General features: G+C 32.5%; 1 protein-coding gene across 2 annotated transcripts in view; it reads left to right on the forward strand.

Moving 5' to 3' along the window:
- Positions 1-23,864, forward strand: part of LOC145297816 (mitofusin-2-like) — a 130,224-nt gene that overhangs the window by 97,612 nt on the left and 8,748 nt on the right. For both annotated transcript variants that reach the window (XM_080144141.1, XM_080144132.1), the window contains exons 13-16: positions 8,564-8,781; positions 10,236-10,364; positions 13,773-13,969; positions 19,033-19,167. In XM_080144141.1, coding sequence (XP_080000267.1) covers positions 8,564-8,781; positions 10,236-10,364; positions 13,773-13,969; positions 19,033-19,167 — 679 coding nt within the window. The remainder of the gene's footprint in view (positions 1-8,563; positions 8,782-10,235; positions 10,365-13,772; positions 13,970-19,032; positions 19,168-23,864) is intronic.

The raw sequence follows: 23,864 nt of genomic DNA on the forward strand, positions 1-23,864 counted from the left end.
TAAAACCAAGCTTCTCTCTTTACATCATCAACATTTTAATCCACATTTGTCATCAATTGAAATGAATGGCTCTCGTCTTCAGGAGGCCTCAAGTTTTGACAAGCTTCTGGGCTTGACCATTACTCCTGATCTTAAATGGAACACGTATATCAAATCTGTTGCCAAGGCCGCTGGAAAAATGGTGGGATCTTTCTATCGATCCAGTAGATATCTCACTGCTGATGCTATTCTCTATCTATATAAGAGCCAGGTACGTCCAAGGATGGAATACTGTTGCCACATCTGGGCAGGAGCTGCTAGAAAGGACTTGTCCTGCCTTGATAGAGTTCAAAATAGACTTCGTAGCCTCGTAGGAGATGTCCTTTTCTCCTCCTTACAACCTCTATCTCACAGAAGAGATGTTGCGAGTTTGTCTCTGATGTATCGTTATTTTCATGGAAAGTGTTCAACTGAGCTTCAATCTATGGTCCCCCCTCGCCAAACTTTCACAAGAAACACTCGTCTAGCTGTAAACACTATCAATAATTTCCCCCACTCTTTATCTGTGCCTAAACCTAAACATAGATTCCATGAACAAAGCTTCTTTCTTAGAACTGCACGCCTGTGGAATTGTCTTCCGTTTTCCTGCTTTCCGGCTGACTACAATATGGTTGTGTTCAAGTCTAAGGTAAATAAGTTCTTGATGAGCCGTTCCATATAAGTTATTAAATTTACCAAATTTTCATTACTAATGATTACTATATTGACCAACTTCTACTGTACACTCTTTAACCCTTATCCTTGAGTGGCCTCTGGGCCTTGATAATGTGGTGATGCCTTTGTAAAAAAAAATATATATATATATATATATATATATATATATATATATATATATATATATATATATATAAAGAAATAAAAATTACAATAAGTTTACCAAGTTAATCAAAATGGTAAACTTAAAATATATTATAAATATTAAAGAGTTAATATTTACAAGTAATCTCAACCAGATGTAAAAGCTCAATAAAACCGAAAAGGAAATAGAGCTTATAACATTTGTGATTTTTTCCAAGGAATTCCGCCTTTTGGATCATTTTGGACCATTTGGAACTTACCTGTCGGATTGGAAATTTTTAATTCTACCGTGTTTGGATTTTACTATTCTTGGATTTTTTTACCCTTCACCGGACTATCCATTCATGTGAAATCTTTTTATCATTTTTCTTTTACCTCCTACTCCCCTTACCTCACTCTTTTTTTAACCAAGTAAGATCTGTGACTTACTTGTAGTTTCACTAAATACTTTTGCATGTAAAATCCAATCCCGCATTTTGCTAATTCCTGCCCTCTAATGAGAAGGAGAGTATTCCTTCGAAACTCCGGATTAAGGACTATCCACTTATCTTGTGCTTCCTTTTTAAAATTAAATATGTTTTTAACTAAGTCGATTGCACAACGTTTGCTGCTTTAGTTATCTTCTAATTTTGTCTGTATATATGTTCATCATTTTTATCATTTTCAAGTAAAGAAAATGCACATGGCGATTATAGTGGTTTACAGCTGTTTCAAGGCAGTGTTTATTTTAAGTCATATATGATGAGAATAATGGAAATAGTATTCCGACGAAATAGAGAAATAAAAAAAAAAAAGGAACAAACCAAGTTATGTGTTCATTGTTTCGTCTTTATTTCGAGACTTCCTTTGGATGAATGAAATTAAGAAAACAAAACACCAGTACAAATCTTTAAAAATATATTTTTAATGTGATGAAATATATGACCCTATTCCATTTCAGGAACTGAAAAAGTCATTGAAAATTCAAAGGTGGGGGTAGCATTGTGAAGGAGATTAAGTAAAGTTAAAAAAAAAAGATCTTACTATGCACCCCCCACTTTTTTTTAAAAAATTTCCAACGACTTTTTTCATTCCTGAAATGGAACAGGGTCACACATTTCATCACATCAAAAATATATTTTCAAATATTTGTACTGATATTTGGTTTTAATTAAATTCATCCAGAGGAAGTCTCAAAATAAAAGCGAAACGTTGATGAACACATTACTTGGTGTGTTCCTTTTTATATATATATATATATATATATATATATATATATATATATCTCGGGCAGTCCGTCGATTTCGGAGGTCGGTTAGTGTCCGTGTCGAAGGTGCGATGTGAGTCCGATCGGAGCTCTGAAACCCCAGCCGCAGATGTGACACCTGATTGCAGGAAATCCGGGTAGTGGCACCCGTAGTCGCGCTTTTTTTGCTTCCCAAGCAGCAATGCTTTGATCTCTAATGGCATCGGCTGCGCCTGATATCACATTTTTCCAAACTTTCCGATCTTCAGCTTTTCTTCTCCAGTCGTTGAGTTGGTTTGTGTTTTTCAAATGTCTCTTGAACATGTCTTTATAGCGCAGTTTCGATGTGCCCAGGGTTCGTGTATCTTCTTTGAGCTCACCAAAGAAAACTGCTTTTGGCAGTCTGTTGTCTGACATGCGCGTGACATGTCCTGACCATCTCAGTTGGTTTGTTACGATTATTTCTGCATGTGTGCATGCACATTATATATATATATATATATATATATATATATATATATATATATATATATATATATACACATATATATTTAATATGCATACACACATTATTTACATCCTACACACACAGCATAATCACACCAGTTCCCATTAGCTCACTGAAGTTGAGTGATATTGATCCTGGTCAGTACAAAATGGGTGACCATTTAGAAATACTGGATGTTGTATGTGCTCTCCGTTTATCGTGGCATTGTTTCCAGTCATTGTGTACTTCCCCTTGCCACTGTAATGAAGCAGTGCTGACTCAGGAGAGGTGTGGTTATGCATTGTGCAACCTTTGCACAAACAGCTACCCTTACAAGGATTATCCATTATTTCTCAAGATTGAACAGAGATTGTGATGGTCACATAGTGGCTGTTAATTATATACAATGAATTGTTTGAGTTTTGAGCTTGTATTCAATTTAAAAAAAGTTTTTCTGTTTTATAAATTACAAAAACGTTTGATATTGTATACTACATAGATGAAGCATAAAATGTCTTGGTTATAGTCAGCTAAGAAACTTCCTAATTTCTGGCATAGTGCTACCGGAAGCAGTGACAGGGCAAATCAGTTCCTTCACTTTTATTGTTCTTCAGTATTTCTATTGTGAAGCGATTTATTGAAATAAAATATAAGAAAAGGACAAATATTAAAAAATATACAATAAAATAATTAACAAAATTATAAGAAGATAAAAATAACATAATTAGTCTTTATTTACACTTTTAATAACAAAATTATAAAAGTAACTTATAAATAAAACTAATTTCAATAATTCTTAAGTAATATTTTTAAACATGTTTTCAGTAATTTTAAAAAAAAACTAAGTAAAGTGTTTTCAATAATTCTTAAAAAAAAAACATAATAATTTCAATAATTCATAATTAAAATAAGACCAAAAAAATTTTTCAATGATTATTTAATGAAAAAAGATCAGAAAAAAAAAAAAAACGCAATAAAAACGAGTACCTGCACAGAGGAGATATAGGTGTGAAAGAAAAAAAGCGAAGGAACTGATTTGCCTTGTTACCACTTCAGGTAGCAGACACACCGCAATTTAGAAAGTACGTTAGCTGACTATTACCAACTGCTTTCGTGATAAAAGCAAATGCATTGAGTATACACACGAACATGATATATATCCACATTTAAACCATAATAAAGATTTTCTTTACATTTCTTTCTTTTCTTTGGTATCTGCTGACTAAATATGATATCCATGGAACTAAACATGTTTTTTCCTACCATTTTTACATGTTTTTTACTTTTATTTGTTGCATTGCTTGCTCTAAACATGAAGTTATTTTATAAATTTGACAATTTTTCAAATCTTACGATACAAAAAAAATTAAATTTACAAATAAATTTTAATTTCAAAATGTGTTTTTTTTTTTTAATGTACTTTTGAATGTTTGAAAAATATTCTTGAAAAGTGTAATTTGATGATTTATTGGTGGATAAAAGAAAATATTTCGTGAAAAATATTGATGTTTCAGATTATTTGAGATGGGGATTGATAATTTCAATTATTCGAACTATTATTCTTAATTTTGGCTGTTATTTTCACAACATTTCTTCAAGTTCATTTCTTCCAATTTTGAAATCATTATCAAACTCATCAGCTGTTATTTGATGTAGAGTAATGGAGGTGAAAAGGGAGTGTGAGGTAGAGGTGTCATACTAATATTTTCATCTTATTTTCACATTTCGGATGATGTAACTTCTGACCTATTTTTAGGTGCATTTTTCTCGGACTCTGGAATCCATACAGCATTTTGTAAATGACCCTGACCCTTAGAGGGCATTAGATCTGCTAACATTAAAACGACCTTATATCACATCTTATCTGTGTGGTATCTGTCAATAAATACCAACAGATATCACAAAACAGTGGAATGCAAGACAAAAGGGGGCTTTTGTCTCATTCAAATTATCTCCCTTCCCTATATTTCTCAGTAATAGGACAAGGGTTCATTAGTATCTGTCTGAATTTAACTTGGTAACAGCCAAATTAGATGTATTTAAATACGAGAACCTGTAAAAACCAATTCCATATAACCATTTATAAGTAAGACAAGAAAAAAGAAGTAAAAACCACTTGAAATGATTATAAACTTTTATTTAAAGAGGGGAAAAATAAATTGAAATGGGAGGGAGAAAAAATAATAACAAAGTCTGAAGTTCACCTTTTAACCGTATAAAATACTGTATTTTGACTGCCAAAAAAATGTCCCCTTTTGGCGAACCTTGAAGGTTCTAGTAACTGTTCAGGAGAGAGAAAGAATAGAATTACAAGATAAGAAAAGATTAAGAAAGAAGCAAAACTTTGAGGTAAGAATAGTTCTTTTATTTTTTTTAGAAGCAAGGATAATTTATACAGAATTTTTTTAGAAAGAAGAATTATCATTCCTGCTGGAGATAGCATAAAAATAAAAAAGTCTCGTTGGATTTTCTTTTATCAAATAAATCTGCATCTTCAACTTTCTTTTACTCATATTTGTCGGCTTTTACTTGGAAAAAAAAACATTACTTGACCTGATGTAGCTTCGACAGCTTAGTCTAACGAAAACTTTTTTCTTATTAGAGAAAGCTCTTTCTTCTTGCTGCACCATTGAAGATTATACACGTTCCGTTTCACTTCGAATATTTCCTGAGGAACAAGCAAATTATTGTTGTTTGCACCGTCACCTTTTCCACTCGTTTGAGGTTTAACATATGCACTTATTTCTTTTCCTCTAGACAAGACTTTTGACTAGATTTTTTAAAACTTTTCTGTCTTAACTCAACCAGCATTTTTCTCTTCATTTTCGTCACCTAGATGAAAATTAAACTGACAACGTAGGACCTTCATCCAGAACCTCCTGATGTCTTGCCACGATCGGTTACTACATCCAGGTCCGACATTTTCAAACAACGACCTTTTACTACCAAAGGCGAAAGCAGCAACTCCCTTTTTTCACTTCCATTTTTGCTTAAATCGGCAAGCAAAAAATCACTCGACCAGTCGTTAACAAAGAAACAGTCACGTACTATCAGTAACAGTCTACAACTACTTGTATAGAGGGGTGGGTTAAAGAAAGAAGGATAGATGAAAAATTTAATTCTGACACTCTCCTGAACAAAAAAAGAACTGCCACAACAAATACCAAACAAAATCAGAATGGCTATCCTTTATAGATCAAATTCTAATAGAATTAGACTGAGATTCTCTATTTATGCCTGTAGAACTTTCACCATTCGTTTCACTGATCATATCATTTTCCTTCGGTTTTACTTGAAATGAATGTGATATGGAAATTCAATAGGAAATAAATGCTTTATTGAATGTTCTTGATACGTATCTCTCTTCTTGATTAAGGCAGACTAGATCAATCCATCAAAACCATGAGTAAGTTTAACTACTCTACCCAGATTCCAATAAGTTCTAGTCTTAACAAAACGTTTAATCAAAACAATATCATCAACTTTAATCTTGTTCCTAAACTCAGCTTGATGTAAATCATTAGATAATTCGTGCAAGCTCAACAAATACTGTTCATACCATAACAATTTGAATTTATTTAAGAGAGATTCCCTATATCTTAAACTTTCGATAAGCTCAGTTCTACTTGGAAGAACTTTCAAAAAAGGGTCTTCTTCAAAATTCAAAGATACTGTTTTTTCAGAAGAATGGATAAATGCACTAGAGGCAATAAGTTCCAAACAGGGGTCTTCAGAACAACGATATGTTAGGGGTCTATCATTGACAGACTTCTGTATATCTGACAAAACAGTAGTTGAAAATAATCCAACCTGTTATGTCCGATTACTTTAAGTAAACAATTTTTAACCGTTTTAATTAACCTCTCCCATATAGCACCAAACTATGCAGAATACATGGGAATAGTATGGCGTTTGATACTACAAGTATTGATATTTCCTCTAAATTCATTAGAAAGAAATACCTTTCTTGCCAATTCACATCTAGCGACGAAGGATATGACATTATCCGAATATGTGTGAGGGTACACCGTATTGATTAAAAAAACCTTAGAAAAGCTAACACAATATACCTGTATGCAAGAAGGGTCTAACGAGATTCACTGTTTTGGTAGGTTTGTCATTTTTGAATAGTGAAAAGCCAATGAATTATATTGTCTATAGACTATACAACTGGCAAGGACATTTTTAACAGCTTGTCTAACCTTAGGTATCCAAAAATCAGAATTGTGTATCCTATCGAGTAAAAATTAATAAAGGGGAATAATTCATTTTAACTTAAAAAATATAAGAGTTGTCTACCTTAGTGTCAAAATGAAGAAACAAAAACAAAATTAAAAGTTCAAATTAGTTCATTGCATCCCAGGCAACATGTCTTTGCATAAATTTATTTTACAAATTAAAAAAAATTTGCTAAGTTTTTGAATACTTGTCAGATTTGATAAATATTGTCTGAAAATATTTAGATGTTATCATTGCACTCAGGTTACATCCGGTATTCTTTTGAGTATGTACTTAAATGTCTTTCTACTGTGTAATTATAAATCACACTTTATAAATGTGTAATTTTATTTTTGTCTCCTACAATCAATTTTCTGACTATATTGCATTTTAACTATCTAAATATATATGACAATATTAATTATACTAATTACAGCTCCGATTATTATGTTTAATACAATGAACAAGTGCTACTGGATTAGACATTAACAACATCCAAATACTTTTCTTTCTACCCTCTCACTTTCTATCTATCTTCTCTTTCTACACTCTCTCTCTCCTTCTTCTCTTTTAACCTTTTTTCTCTCTCTCACTTCTCTCTCTCTCTCTCACTTCTCTCTCTCTCTCTCACTTCTCTCTCTCACTTCTCTCTCTCTCTCTCTCACTTCTCTCTCTCTCTCACTTCTCTCTCTCTCTCACTTCTCTCTCTCTCTCACTTCTCTCTCTCTCTCTCACTTCTCTCTCTCTCTCACTTCTCTCTCTCTCTCTCACTTCTCTCTCTCTCTCTCACTTCTCTCTCTCTCTCTCACTTCTCTCTCTCTCTCTCACTTCTCTCTCTCTCTCTCACTTCTCTCTCTCTCTCACTTCTCTCTCTCTCTCACTTCTCTCTCTCTCTCTCACTTCTCTCTCTCTCTCTCACTTCTCTCTCTCTCTCACACTTCTCTCTCTCACTTCTCTCTCTCTCTCACTTCTCTCTCTCTCTCACTTCTCTCTCTCTCTCTCTCTCACTTCTCTCTCTCTCTCTCACTTCTCTCTCTCTCTCTCACTTCTCTCTCTCTCTCTCACTTCTCTCTCTCTCTCTCACTTCTCTCTCTCACTTCTCTCTCTCTCTCTCACTTCTCTCTCTCTCTCACTTCTCTCTCTCTCTCTCTCTCACTTCTCTCTCTCTCTCTCACTTCTCTCTCTCTCTCTCACTTCTCTCTCTCTCTCTCACTTCTCTCTCTCTCTCTCACTTCTCTCTCTCTCTCACTTCTCTCTCTCTCTCACTTCTCTCTCTCTCTCACTTCTCTCTCTCTCTCACTTCTCTCACTTCTCTTTCTCTCTCACTTCTCTTTCTCTCTCACTTCTCTCTCTCTCTCACTTCTCTCTCTCACTTCTCTCAGCTTTATAAAAACATTTGCTGATTAAATATATTTCTCATTCCATGGAATTTCCACAAGTCTTACTAGTAATTATTAATGAATTAATTAAAGAGCTTAAAAAGTCTCACTCCTCTTTGCAGATCCTCCTAAAATCCTTAAGATTTGTAGGTTGTTATTTTCATGACGTGGCAAAATTTAAAAAATTAGCAGATTAAATACTTATTTTCCGTATAGTATAATGATATCTCAATTAAATCCCCTTACCCTTTCTTATTCTTTCTAGTAAAGTATTTAAACCTAAGGATTCTAGTAAAGATCTTTTATTAATCAAGTCAATTTTGTAATTTGAATGTTATGTCTCTTCAAATGTTCATATGTTTCATTGTTTGTTTTAATATTTCTTATTTGTTTTTGTTTTTTTGTATGTGCAATCAGAACGTTTATCCTCCTTGCTAAATGAGGCCAGCAAAGCCCAGTACAGTTCAATACCAAAAAGAGATTTTGAGCTTACCTACCGACTTGACTGCCGCAATTTGTGTGCCGAATTTCGTGAAGACATTGAATTCCGATTCTCGTTTGGACCAACGGCTTTGATGCAACGTTTCTTGTTCCCAATGAAGAAACAACATTATCTTGCAGAGGGCGGCTCTGGGGTAAATATTGACCCTTTTTTCCCTTTTTTTCCTTTTTTTTTTTTTCCTTTTTTTTTTCATTTTTGCCTTTTTTTCATTTTTTTCGATGTATGTCATATAGAGATAAAGTGTTAGTCCCTGGAAGAGGGTTCTTTGATTTCTGAGAATTTTGACTGAAGTAAAATGAAACAAATCCTTAGCCTTGCCATCTTGTTTGGATTCGTGTGGTGACCACAAGATGGCTGCATAACGAGTGATGCATTTAATGTTATTACATGTTTAACAGTTGTATCAAATAAATTATTTATATATCAGCCTCCTTCAGTCTTTGATAGACTATGGATACCCACGAAGGGGTGCCTGCGCATGAAATTTTTCAGGAGGTGCGCAATCTTCAACCACACCTCTCCTTAGTCAACATTGTTAAATATCAGTGGCAAGTGAAGTGTATGTACAGGACAACTGGAAACAAATGCTGAGAAGCAGAGAGCTAGGTGTATCAGAATTTTTGTAGGAATTTTTGACACTCCTAACAAAAAACTGCAAATAAAATATAAAAAACTTGTAATTTCTCTTTTAAAAGTGGGTTGTTATTTTCTTTATGGATTATACTTCCAAAATAAACTATTAAAGTTGTTTTAAAAGTAATAGAAATATGTTATTTTTTAAAAAACAGTAATGAATTTTACGAACTCAATATTTTTCAATTTTTAAACTTTAAAAATCTATCAAAATTTTTCTATTGATTCTATTTTTACGATATTTTCAGGGTCAATGTGAAATTTTATGCTCTTTCCAATAAACTGAATATATTTTAGACAAACGTTTTTTTTTTAATTCACGACCCCCCATTTTCAAGTGTCTATTAAAAAGTAAATAATTTACTCACCAAAGTGTTTATATCACAAATTGAAGAGAAAAGGTCAATAAATAATATATTCAATTTTAAAACAAAAGCAAAAGTAGTATTTTTTAGAAATTTACCTATAAAGTCCGAAGTTTAAAACCTTTTTAAAAAAACATGTTTGTTTTTTTGTTTGTTTTTTTAATGAAACCTTGGTCCTTGCTCCTTTAATTGAAAAAAAAAAAATTAGGGCTTGAATTACATTTTTTGAGTAGTTATAAGCTTGGAAAGATGGGGTGGAATTATTCACTATTTTTCACAAAATTTCTGACACACCTAGCGGAGAGCACATACGGCTAGAATTCCAAAATGGTCACCCATGTGGTACTAACCAGGTTCCGGTGATCTGATGAGAACCAGTGTGTCAACATGATTATGCTGTATATAAATTAAATTATATTTAACTAAAGACATTTGTTACATTTCGTTTGAAAGGAAAAATTGTTTTATTTTGTAATAAAATTATAGAAAAAAGTCAGGTTTCATTTTTTTTTTTTTTTGTCAATCATTTCAGCATTCACTTAACAGTTTTTTTGTAATTCATGTAAAATTGGTAATATTTTTTTCACAGATTCCACGACAACCAGTCGTAACTGATGTATCTCAATCCCGCGACAGTGAGATTCTTGTTGCCATGATGACAACATTTGCATCCGTGACTTCGAGAACAACTGTGGGAGCTATGGTATTCATGGGAATGGTATGTTTAAAAAAGTGTATTCGTGTTTCATTTACAAATCAAAAAAAAAAAAAACCATCCAATGTTTTCTTTTATGAATCATTCTCACAATCATTAAATTTTGTCCATTCCACTCCTCTTTTTCAACAACTGTCAATCTATTTATCTCATTACGTCTTATCCTCAAGTGGTTTTTATCCTTGATAATTGATAATACATTAGTAAACAAAAAAAACAAACATTTTTTTGTTTAATTAAATTTAAGTCATTTTTTGTAATCTCTATATAAATAAAATGAACTCATTTTTTCCCCTCCAAATTTGACCTTAATAGGATTGAAAATCTAGACATTTTATGCAGATGTACTATGCACAAACTGCATCACGATATCTGAGGTGTGTTATAGACATATTACCTATCCACTACCTAGCTGATCGGAGCTTCCTGTATTATATCTGGTGAGAGTTCACTGCCAAAACTGGTTACGATCAATGGAAGTAGTAAAGTCTTCTCTCTCTAATAAATTCATGCTTCCACCGTCACCCATTTACACCGTCCATGACCGTTCACAGGAGACAATTACGGACGAACACCAGGTTGGGTTTTCATAAAAAACTGGACTGCTATTTAGGTGAAACGCACCATGCTTACTTTTACGTTGGTTAAAAATAAAAACAAAACAAAAAAACTTTACATTTTCTTTCATTAAAATAAAAATTATCATACTTCAATTCCGTTTTATTTCATGTTCTTCTGCAATTATAACATCGTTTCTTTTGATTTTTTTTTTTTTGTCTTTTTTTCATGTATCTTTTCTCTGTTTTTCGTTTTCCCGATCTTCCCATTTCTCAGATTTATTTCTTCTCTCTTTCTGTGTTTCCTCTTTTTTCGGCAGGTTTAACATCGTTTCTTCGTGTTCTTATTTATTTATTTATTTTACTTTCCTCTGTTTCAGTTTTCACAATCTTTCCATTTTGTTTATTTCTTCTTCCTTTTACTTATCCTTTTTTTGAGGTTGGAAACGTCCATCTCATGCTCGTATATAACAAAATATTTGTTGGGTAGATTTTGGGGTGCTAAAACCCCAGTGATGGGGATTCTTCCATTCACAGCAATGCGTGCCAGGTTACAGCTAGTAATATAAATAATTTACAAAAAATGCAAATTGATATTTTTTTTTTTTTGTTATTGCTCTATTTTTACTCTCTTTTAAGAAAAGATGTTCGCTTATAGTCAAGATTGTCTGCTCTTTTTAAATCCCAGTTTCTGCTGAGCATTTGGCAGCATAATTAGGCATGGTCAAGCAGGCAAAAAAAGCATTTCTTATTATGAGAATGGGGAGGAGGGCCTTACAGGTTATCTAAGAGGAAGACAATCATTAGAAGGGACTATATCTTGCTTATTACCATCATCTCATCTGCTAAGCAGAAACCAAAAGTGAAAAAAAAAGCAGATAATCTTGGCTATAACCATTTTTTCATATCCATCCTTAAAATTGTCTATGCGAGAAAAATGAAGATAATTTGTGCAAAATTTTCTTGTCTGCTCCACATAATGGAAGGAGAATTTTCTTTCAAAGCTGTTGAGTAAATTTACTTTATGTAGTTAATGATAATAAAAATTTTAAGTAGTTATATTGACTATATGCAACAGAAGAATTGAAGAACAAAAAAGACTAAGCTCTTTCACTTAGACAAGAATAATTGTCTCTTTAAAAAGTAAGATTTCACTAATCACGTTGGCAAAACTCGTAACAATAGAGATGCAGTAATTACACTGTTGAATCACATAATATTCTGTTGAATCACATAATATTCTGTTGCATCCCTCTGAATCACATAATATATATCTTGAATCACGTAATATTCTGTTGAATCACATAATATTCTGTTGAATCACGTAATATCATTGTTGAATCACGTAATATCACTGTTGAATCACATAATATTCTGTTGAATCACGTAATATTCTCTACAATGTTTGCTGCATTGGAGCAAGATTTTCACTCATTCACCTACCCTATCCATAGAAATCTTATCTAATTTGCAATTGTATTCATAGTATTTATAGGGGCCCATGGCATAATGGATAAAGTACTAGGCAAAATTTAGTAGTGACACTCTTCTAGAAGTTGGGGGTTCAATCCTCAGTGGGGCAGTGGGGACGATACTAAGAATACAATTGTGAATTATTTCAGTCAAAGCTAAGGGAACAAGATACAGCGTGCCTTAAATAAGTTTCTAGACTCTCTTAGCACAGGCATTTAAAATTGTCTTAGATTCTTGAAAATTCAGTATGTTATTGCTATACATCTTATGAGAAGACTGGCCAATTTTTATGATTTCAGGTTCAAATGAACAGCTACAGCAGGAATTGGAAGACACCATACTAAAGCCTGATTATCACAGCTGGTGAATTTCAAAAATGCAATCTGGGCATGAGGACACTTTAGAAAAAGAATGTGCAATAAAATTCTGTTTTGAACTTGGAAAATGCCACAGAAAAATAAGAAATGCTTCAGACTGCTTTCTGACCATCTTGCATGAATCGAGAATTAGTTTTTGAATAGCATAAGCGATTCAAGGAAGGCAAGGAGTCTGTGAGCTATGATGAGATGTATGGGAGGAGTAAGGAAGTCAGAACACCAGAGTTGATTGGCCAAATAAAGAATTTCATGGATAAGGATCGTCATGTGTCTATAGAAAAAAGTGCATAGTTTTATGTCAGTGTAGGAACTGTACATAATTATCCGCAGATGCAGAAGATTTGTACGAATGCACCAGTCCACAACTCCATCCTTGTCACAGACTATTTGACCAAGACGGGCAAGAAAGTTCCTCGCCCTCTCTATAGTCCAGACCTTGCTCCCTGTGACTTTTGGTTATTCCCTAAGCTCAAAGAAAACCTTAGAGGTTGTCGTTATAAGACAATTGAGATGAAAGAGGCTATGACAAGGATAATTGACATACTCGCACAAGAGGACTGTCATGGGGCCTTCCAGAAGTTGTTGGCACAACAATACAAGTGCATTGCAGCCGGAAGCGATTACTTCAAAAGGGATTACACTTTCATATGTGTACTATACATAAAAGAGCCCATACGATAAAAGTCTGGAAACTTATTGAAGGCACCTCGCGTACATTGCAGAAGATCAAAGGTTAGATTGGTTGAAGTGTGAGAAAAACAATCAAGATGATAACAGTAGTTCAAAAAATACAAACGTTCAGGGTTTATGAAAATTGCCACGTTTGTCTATGTATTAAAAACTTGAAATTATAATCTTTACCAAAATAAATGAATTCAGTATCACATGGTCTAATTAAGTTCGATATTCTATAAAACAAAGCAGCCATACGTGACCATTTTTTTAGCTAACCTCTTGACAGTTGTAATTTCTCTCTAACTTGATAACTATTGCTGTATTTTCAGGTGGCCAAAGCAGCTGGATGGAGAGTGATAGCAGTCAGTGGGGCCCTGTATGGTCTGCTCTATTTCTATGAGCGTCTCACCTGGACCAATAAGGCCAAAGAGCGTGCCTTTAAGCGGCAGTATGTAGAATATTCCAGTAGCAAGCTGCGTTTAATTGTGGATTTGACCAGTTCAAACTGCAGCCATCAAGTGAAACAGTAAGTCTGGTTTCGGTTCTTTGATACAGTGTGTGCATTCAAAATATTTTTTGTTTGTTTGTTTCTATGTAGCCAAGACCACTTAGCTACTTCAAACAAATATATCTTTTTTGCTTACTTTTTTTTTTTTTTTTTTTTTTTTGACACGTTTAAATATCAGAAGTCAACATTGATTGATCCATGCTCCTAAACCAGGGGTGGGCAAACTTTTCAGTGCAAGGGCCGCATTAAAAAATTCTAAATTTTACTGGGCCGCATAGTATATTTTCCAATATAATTGATATTTTAAAAAAGACAAAATAAAAGGATTTCAGAGAAAAAATATAATTAATTTTCATTTATTAGCATTTTAAAGTACTATAGAAGATTCCCATAAAACACATTTATTTGAAAGATACAGTAACTTTAAACGTTAAAAGAAAACAATTTTATTAATATGTATTTTGAAGTATGAGCTTCACATGAAACACATTTGAAAAACAAATAACCTGGTTTGAAGAATAAAAAATATCTTATTAATTAGTATTTTAGAATAAAATCTTTTAAAAGATACACATATAAAGTAACTCAAATAACAAAAATGAATTTATATATTAAAAAAGAACCGTCACATGAAGCACATTTATTTAAAAATAAAGTAACTCAATTTTAAGAGGAAAACATATTTCTATTGATATTTTAAAACAGTAATTTCATATGAAATATATTTATTTGAAAAACACAATAGCTCAGCAACTGAGCAACAGAAGGATCAAAATGACTCCGTGAGAATGATGCAACTGACTCCAATCATTTGTTGAAATTAGGTGTCAAGTTGCTTGTACTGATTCTTAACACTGACTGAAGATTTAAATCTGTGAGAAGTGATCTGTTCTTTTACTTGTTAATTTTCCAATATGGAAACAGTCTGCTCACATATGTAAGTTGAAGCAAATAACACAAACATCTTCCTTGTAAGATTTTTCAGATTTTTAAACTTTTCTGGTTGCAGAGACGCATAAAATTCGACTAGTGGTTGTTTATTTTCAAAGAGCCTTTTTAAAGAGTTGTCGGCTTGCAAATCAATAAGACCTACCTGTAGTTCTTCGGCAGCTGTTTCAATGTTACATGCAAAAGGTGAGCTGAGCAAATCAAACTGTCCTTCAATTGCCTTGAAATCAGCAAATCTTCTGATAAATTCCTCTTTTAGAGCCATCAAGTTGGAACTGTATTTGTCTGATAATGCTTGTGTAACAGCTCGTGTTTTCAACAGAGGAAAATGAACAAAGTTTTGCTCTTTAAGCTGCTTGACAAAAAGTTTAAGTTTCAATTGAAACGCTTTCACTTCAACATACAATTCATGAGCAAATACACTTTTGCATTGTAGTTTGGTATTTAACTCACTCAGCTTTTGCAATATGTCTACAGCAAATGCAAAATCACAAACCCATTCGTCACACTCCATTTCTTTTAAAAAGTCACAAGGAATTTCTTTCATATTTAAAAACATGACAACCTCTGCTTTAACGTCCCATATTCTCTTCAGTACTTCCCCCATACTTAACCATCAGATATTTGTGTGAAATAAAATCTGCCTCCGTATCTTACAAGAAACATTGGAACTGCCTGTGTTTCAGTCCCCATGCTCTTAAGTTCACTGCACGCACTACTGGATCTATAACATTTTTGAGTTTCAAAGATGATTTACAGAGGCTTTCTTGATGTATGATGCAGTAAAAAGACAACACAATGTGCGATGGAAAATCTTCTTTGATTTTTTTTATTCATCAAGGTCACAAGGCCACAGTGTTTGCCTCTGAGTGAAGGAGCGCCATCAGTTGTAATACTTGCCAGTTTATCCAGGCTTAACCTAGACCTGATTAGACTGCTAATGATACTGTTGTATAAATCGTTTCCAGTGACTGTGTCTTTGAGAGACTCCATGGATAGCAATTCTTCTGTAATTTCAAAGTTTTTGTCAATTCAAAAATGGATAAGCATCGAAAATTTCACGAAAATCTGACCATTAGTTGATTTTTGCTAGATTTCTTAAACGGATATGTTTTCAATGCTTACTACATGGGAATGTTATTTTAAAGCGCCAATTATGTAAACACGATTTTCGTCTCGCAATTTCATTATTTTCGTACGATGAAATTTTTTTTTAATTATTACTAGTTTATTTTGCTCTTCTTTTAAATGGTACAGAAGTTATATTGATATAATATATATAAGTTATAATAAAGTTACATCGTGTTACATATGGGGGGGGGTAATTCTGTGGTGAATTTTGCAGGTGCCTACGGAACTTCTAATTTCGTTACAGTGCTAAAAATAATTTTCTAATTGAACACGCGACCAAGAAATCGTATGAAAATAAGAAAATGAATATCAATCAATGTTTGAATTTATTCACGGATAACTAAAAAACAATGTTTTTACTTGGCCTTCGAGACGAGATCAAAGTGTAGTATCTGTTCTTCAGATGCTGCACTTCAATTTCTTGTTCTCTGTCAGTGGAAGAGAAATCCTTCACGACTGAGACAATTTTTTATTTTTGTTCCTTTTCTCCACGTTAAAAAACGATCCTGGTGTCTAACTCTGTCCCGTGGGGAGGCATTGTAAATAAGAACAACTATTGTGATTTTATTTTCAGAAAGAAAATTATAAACAACAAATTATATATATAGCAAATGAACATTTTGGGGGTTTGTATTACTGTACACATAGATTCGAAAAAGTTGTCAAAAAACAAATATATAAAAAATAAATGTTATTAAAGGCAAGGTAAGTTACTTTTCTACCGAACTGGATATATTTTAGTGTTTTTATTTAATGTAACACGTTTATTCAGTTCGAAAAACATAGTGTTTACCGATGTATTGGAAAATTAAAAATGGCAACCGACTCTCTCTTTGACATGGTAAGTTTGGGAAAAGGAGTTAAAAATAAAAAATTAAACAAAATACTGTTAAAACCCCACGGTGTCAAAGAGAGAATCAGGCGCCATTTTTAATTTTCCAATACATCGGTAAACACTGTATGCTTTTTGAGATGAATAAACATGTTACATTAAATAAAAACACTAATAGAATATCCAGTTAGGTAGAAAAGTAACTTATCTTGCCTTTGATAACATTTATTTGTTATATATTTGATTTTTTGACAACTTTTTCGAATCTATGTGTACAGTAATACAACCCTCATTTTTTTAAACGAAAAAATAAAATTTGTTTTTAATTTTAACGGGAATATTTTTTTTTATTGTTATTAACATTAAAATGGAATTTATAAATTTATTTTAAATCATTGATATTTGTTAAATTAACGGGAATGAATCCATTTTTGATTGGTATTAACATGAAACGATAGAATTTATAAATTTATTTTAAATTATTTGTTTTTTTATATTTTTTTTCGATAAATTATTTTTTCGCTGAATTTGTTTTTTCTATTAAAATTGACTTATTTCACGCATTCGTAGTTTTTAACAAAAAATCAGTAAACCAGAACGAAATTAGAAGTTCCGCTCCATTTTTGTGACAACCGAAAAATATAGCGTGCTTATCCATAGTTACCATAATGTTGATACAATTTACGAAAATATTAAAAAAGTAAAATGAGGATTTCAAAATATAGTTATCGAAAACATAACAAAAAAAAAAAAATTGAAACCGCATGAAACAAATCAAAGATTCGATTGGTATTCACACATTTTTGCAATTTTTTTAAACCCTTACAAAATGTTACCTTTTATAAACTTTTTGCATATATTGAATTAATTTTTGGTCAATTATAGAAAAATGGAAAACAAGATTAAAAGTGTGTTTTAATAAATATTTTATAAATCAGTTAATTTATTTTAATCAGTAATAGATGTACAAAATTGACTAATATATATATATGTAGGCGTCCTGTAAAATTTTAAATTTTAGGTATTATTTGAATCAAGATATTTTGAACAAGTAAATATTTGACAAAACGGGTCAATATTGATTACATTTTTTAAAAAATATTTTGCTTGAATTTGTATAAAACCCTCTTATTGATATTCTAAAAAGTTTGACTTACGAAATTACATAATGGGAATTTAAATTTACTAAATTTTTGTAACAAATTAGCATAATTACAGATGTAAATAAAATAATTAGTCAATATTTTTACTTACGAAAATGCTTGGCAATGAATTTATAAGATGTCCTTTCTTTGGAAATTCTAAATATCATATGGAAATTTTAGTGTCTTTTAGGAGTAATGGAGATGGGAGAGAGAGTTCGCTAAGACTTGATCGGTTGGTCTGCTGTACCCCAGACTACAAGCACCAGATTTTATGGTCCCCACAATATTTTTAGTATATCAAAATAATTTATTGCCTGTTTTCGGCCAGGGCAAATCAAAAAGGATTCGATAAAGTTGCGCCTGGCAGTCTAGCTGGGAACCAAGTGTAAACTTACCAGTCCCCATAAAACAGTCATTTTTTAATGTGTAATTCATAAGGTTTCTTCATTTTCTTTTACTTTATTTGTTTTTCTTTCTCAAGAAATTTAGTTAGATTGTTAACAAAGGTATTTTTTCATCTCCAAATTTTCATTTATTGCAAGGATCTATCTGTATTTGTGTCCGGCAGTCCGCACAGCTATGAGAAACCACAATTCAATATTCAGTACTTGGAGGGCCGCATGAATTCCTTTGGTGGGCCGCATGCGGCCCGCGGGCCGTAGTTTGCCCACCCCTATTCTAAACCAAAAAAAAATATTAATTTTTTTTTATTATTGAAAATGTGCCTATGTTGTCTAAAAGAATTCCTTTTAAATCCTAAAATATCTATACTTTTTTTCTGCTTTTAAATATTTCTATCTATTAATGCTTTTAGATTTTTTTAAATTTTCCTTTTTTTCTTTAGTTTAACAGCAGAAGTCAAACATGATTCATCAGTGTTCGTAAACCAAGCAATAATATCAGCTTTCTTTAATGTGCTTCTATTGTCTGGAAGGAATGCCTTTTCAATACTAAAATACCCTTTCTTCTGCTTTTAAACATTTCTATTTATTAATACTTGAAAAATGTTTTGGTTTTCTCTGCAGGGAACTGGCGTCAACATTTGCACAGTTATCGCAGCAGGTGGAAGTATCTAAGCAGAATCTTCAAAGTGAAATCAAAGAGATTCAAAAAGACATTGACCAAATGAAGGATATTGCTTCAAAGTCTAAGACTCTCAGGTAAGAAAAACAAAATTATTGCAAACCATGGAACCTTCAGTGATATCATTAGGGGAAAACGATTTTTAATGTGATTTCTATGAAATTCTGTTTCTAACTTAGGTACTTGTACTGTTTAATCAAGACATTAAAAACTGAAAATATCAAAAAAATAAGGTTATATTGTACGTATCCATTATGGAATGAAGTTCTCTGAAAAAAAAAATTTCACTTAATTTCATCAAGTAGTTTGTTTTTTTTTTTAATTTTTTTTTTACAGTGAAAAAACAATTTATGATATTGAGCAAAAGGTTCGATTTTTAGGAAGAAAAGTTAGGATTAAAGATGGGGAGGGAGTGTTGATGCTTTAATCTCCCTGTGACATGTTCAAAAATTCAAAGATGTCTGTCATAAAAACGTGTTGTTGTTGTTCTGGATCTATTATTTCGTGGATTGACTCCCCTGGATTGGGGAGCATAATATAACCAATCCAGTGAAATCTTCTTGTTGAAAGAATGATGCTACATCACATTCAAATTTGTGTATTGAAAACAAAATCATGCCAGTAGACCTGTAAAATTAAGTAGAAGAATATAGGTTAAACACTTGTAACCTTTTGAGATCCACAGTTCTCATCGGTCAGGTTTTGCAGCCATTAACTTCGGTGTCGATTGTGATCTCGGATCAAAACCACAGACAGGATTGTAGGTGACTGAAAGAATGCCTGGCATTGTAGATTCAGACGTTAATGGCATCGTACACCTGACCTGTGGTGACAAATATTGAGCTCAAGTACTTGACGTGATCGACTTCCTGGGTTTTTCCCTGTTGAGAAGAGTCCTGGGTAAAGTAATTGGATGAAGGGGGGAAAAAATAAAATTAAATTATTTTATTAATCAACTAGATGTATATACCTGGCATTGTCCGGATGGAGGAATGAGAAAAGTAATTAAAAATATAGTAATGTTTACAAAATGATTTTAATTTGGATTTTAACATCCATTCTACTTTGATTTCAGTAAATAATTAATATTAATTTTTTTTTTTTTTTTAAATGTCAAAGTTTCATATGTAGATGAATAACAGACACAGGAAATCTTTGGATAAAATTACTGAGTCTTCACACTCGCATAAAATAATATATTTGGAGTCTTTAAACTAATTAAAAGAATGTCCCTCTCTGCTACAGAAGCATTCCACAGGTGCCCTACTTGGAGAAGATACTTCAGAGTTCGAATCCGACTCTTGTATGCATGCGCAAATGCAGATACATTATAGTCATTTAATTTTTTACTCTTTCTTATCAATCTAACAATAGCTCAACTCAAATAGTAACAGCTATGGTTGGAGCATTAAATGTTTTGGTTTTCATGCTCACTAATATCAAGTAATTTTTTTTTTTTTTTTACTATATGTTGGGTACAATATAATAATCAAGAGAAAATTAGTTTGATAATAATAAATACAAAATCTGCATAAATTTATATATATATATATATATATATACTTGTTTATTGTTATATAAACATGCTCACATCCCGCTGCTACAAATAGCCACTTGTTTCAATCAAACAACAGATATCATCAGGCAGCGACTTGACTATTCAAAAGTTCAATGAATAATGGATTTTTATTTTAGGTAGGAACTCTTTAGAAGTTGGAGTTAAAAAACTTAAAACACAGAACTTTAATTAAATAAAAAAGGGAGAGGCAATTTAAATAAAGTTAAAAGATTACAATGGGGAGAGAGTGATTGAGAAGAGAAAAAAAAAAGGAATAGAGACAGAAATAGAGAAAGAAAATAGAGAGAAAACAAAATAGAGAGAAAAAGAAGAGTATATATATATATATATATATAAGTGTATTTTATAAAGAAAAATAAAGAGAATAATAATAATAATCCATAGGCTCTTCCCCATGTTAAGAACGGCTTTCTAAAATCTTGCAAAAGTTTGAATTATTTGGAATTATCTCCATTGCTCTGCAAAATGGTATCAAGACATTGACGATTTTTCATAAAATTTGTTTTATAAATAGAACCACTTAATCAGTTTACATAATTTTTGGTGTACAATATTTTCATCATAATATTTTTCCTTTATTTTTGGTATTTTTGTTTTTGCATGGTGAGTGGAGGTGGTTATGGACATATACCGGTTAACTTTCAGTTGATTTTATGAATGAATATTTATACTATACACAGCCATGACAGAAAAGAATAGATACCCATAGAAACAGTTTATTTCGATAAACATATAATTTATAGAACGAAATTAAAAATAAATGGTCACAAATTTAATAACTAATACTTGGTTGACATGCCCTTTGCTGTTTTTTATGCTAGGAGCCTTCTAGGCGTCACCACTTATCAAAGCCGATAGGCCACTCAAGGATAAGGGTTAAAGAGTGTACAGTAGTCAAAAGGACAAAGTAATCAATAGTAATGGAAGTTCGGTAAATTTGTTAACTTAAGCGGAACGGCTCATCAGAAACTTGTTCACGTTGGACTTGAAGACAACCATATTATAGACAGCTGGAAAGCAGGAAAACGGAAGACAATTCCATAGGCGTGCAGTTCTAAGAAAGAAGCTTTGATCATGGAATTTATGTTTAGGTTTAGGCACAGATAAAGAGTGGGGGGAATTATTGATAGTGTTTTCAGCTAGTCGAGTGTTTCTTGTGAAAGTTTGGCGAGGGGGGACCATAGATTGAAGCTCAGTCGAACACTTTCCATGAAAATAACGATAAAGCAGAGACAAACGCGCAACATCTCTTCTGTGAGATAGAGGTTGCAGTGAAGAGAAAAGGACATCTCCCACCAGGCCGCGAAGTCTATTTTGAACCCTATCAAGGCAGGACAAGTCTTTTCTAGCAGCTCCTGCCTATATGTGACAACAGTATTCCATCCTTGGACGTATCTGGCTCTTATATAGATAGAGAATTGCATCAGCAGTGAGATATCTACTGGATCGATAGAAGGATCCGACCATTTTTCCAGCGGCTTTGGCAACAGATTTGATGTACGTATTCCATTTAAGATCAGGAGTAAAGGTCAAGCCCAGAAGCCTGTCAAAACTTGAGCCCTCCCCAAGACGAGAGCCATTCATTTTAATTGATGCCAGATGGGGATCAGAACGTTGATGATGTAAAGATAGAAGCTTGGTTTTAGATGCATAAAAAGTAACCAGCCACTCCTTTCCCCATTGTACAACGTGATCAAGATCAGAGGAGAGAGTATCAGAGAGAATTTCTTGCCATATCTATACAATAATGCTAAATGTTCAGACTTAGAAGATGGCTTCATTTTCTTTTCGCGAAGGTTCCTGTCTAATATGCCTCAAAGGTTTTCAATTGGGTTCATATCCAGTGACTGACTTGACCATGGAAGTTTATTAATCCTATTTTGGCTCAACCAATCTTGTGTCGTTCTAGTAGCGTGATAAGAAGCTTTGACTTTTATAAATAGAGAGTTAACTTGATTCATTTTATCACTTTAGAGTATTGGTAGGAGTCGTTCATATAATATTGAAACATATTTCGCAGAATTGGTTTTCTTCGCACTCCACCAGGTCTGAACGACCGTCACTTCAAATTGCACCCCATACCATAACCAAGAAACCCTCATGTTTCAGCATTGGCTGCAGTCTTTTTAACTCAAACTCTTTGCTGAGAGAATCTCCATAGTCATACTCGTCTACTAGTGGGAAATAATGCAAATCATGACTCATCAGAGAAAATGACATGGATCTCTCCATCATCTCACGAGTCCAATTTTTTTTTTCTTGATATTGGCAGGATGAAGAGATTTCCTTCTTGCAGCTCTACCCTAGTAGCTCAGCTTGTGAAGATTCCTGACAGCTGTTCTGGGACTGACACTAGCTTGTATTGCAATGTCAGAGACTTTGCACCGAGGATCTTCAACTTTTTGTTTCACAAGACGCACGATATTTTCAGAAGGCCTGGGGTGACCTTGATGAGGTTTTGTGCGTTCTTTGTCCTCTTGTGAATTGTACGATCACTCTACTAACAGTAAAAAGGAGTATTGAAAGATTTGGTGCTACTTTGCTTGGACTAAGACCACCTTCATGTTGACCCATGATTCGTCCTCACAGAAATTCTGATAGGTCTGATGCTCTTTTGGTTAAATGATGTTAAATGCAATTTAAATGAGATACTCTAAGCTATTTCAACACTATTCTTATCTGTAAATATAAATAAGTATATATTAATAATAGGAAAAATATTTATCATAGTGTCTATTCTTTTCTGTCATGTCTGTGTATATAGTGTTTTATGAATATTTATACAATGCATACTATTTCATGAATGAATATTTATACAATATATACTATTTCATGAATGAATATTTATACAATATATGCTATTTCATGAATGAATATTTATACAATATATATACTATTTCATGAATGAATATTTATACAATATATATACTATTTCATGAATGAATATTTATACAATATATATACTATTTTATGAATGAATATTTATACAATATATATACTATTTTATGAATGAATGTTTATACTATATATACTATTTTATGAATGAATGTTTATACTATATATACTATTTTATGAATGAATGTTTATACTATATATACTATTTTATGAATGAATGTTTATACTATACTATTTTATGAATGAATGTCTGGTGCTACCAGATCAGGCTGCCCTGTGGCTTCCTGAGACGAAATGCAC

The sequence above is a fragment of the Euprymna scolopes genome, chromosome 2 (assembly GCF_053919585.1).
Source record: "Euprymna scolopes isolate OS-2025 chromosome 2, ASM5391958v1, whole genome shotgun sequence".
Taxonomy (NCBI): Eukaryota; Metazoa; Mollusca; class Cephalopoda; order Sepiida; family Sepiolidae; genus Euprymna; species Euprymna scolopes.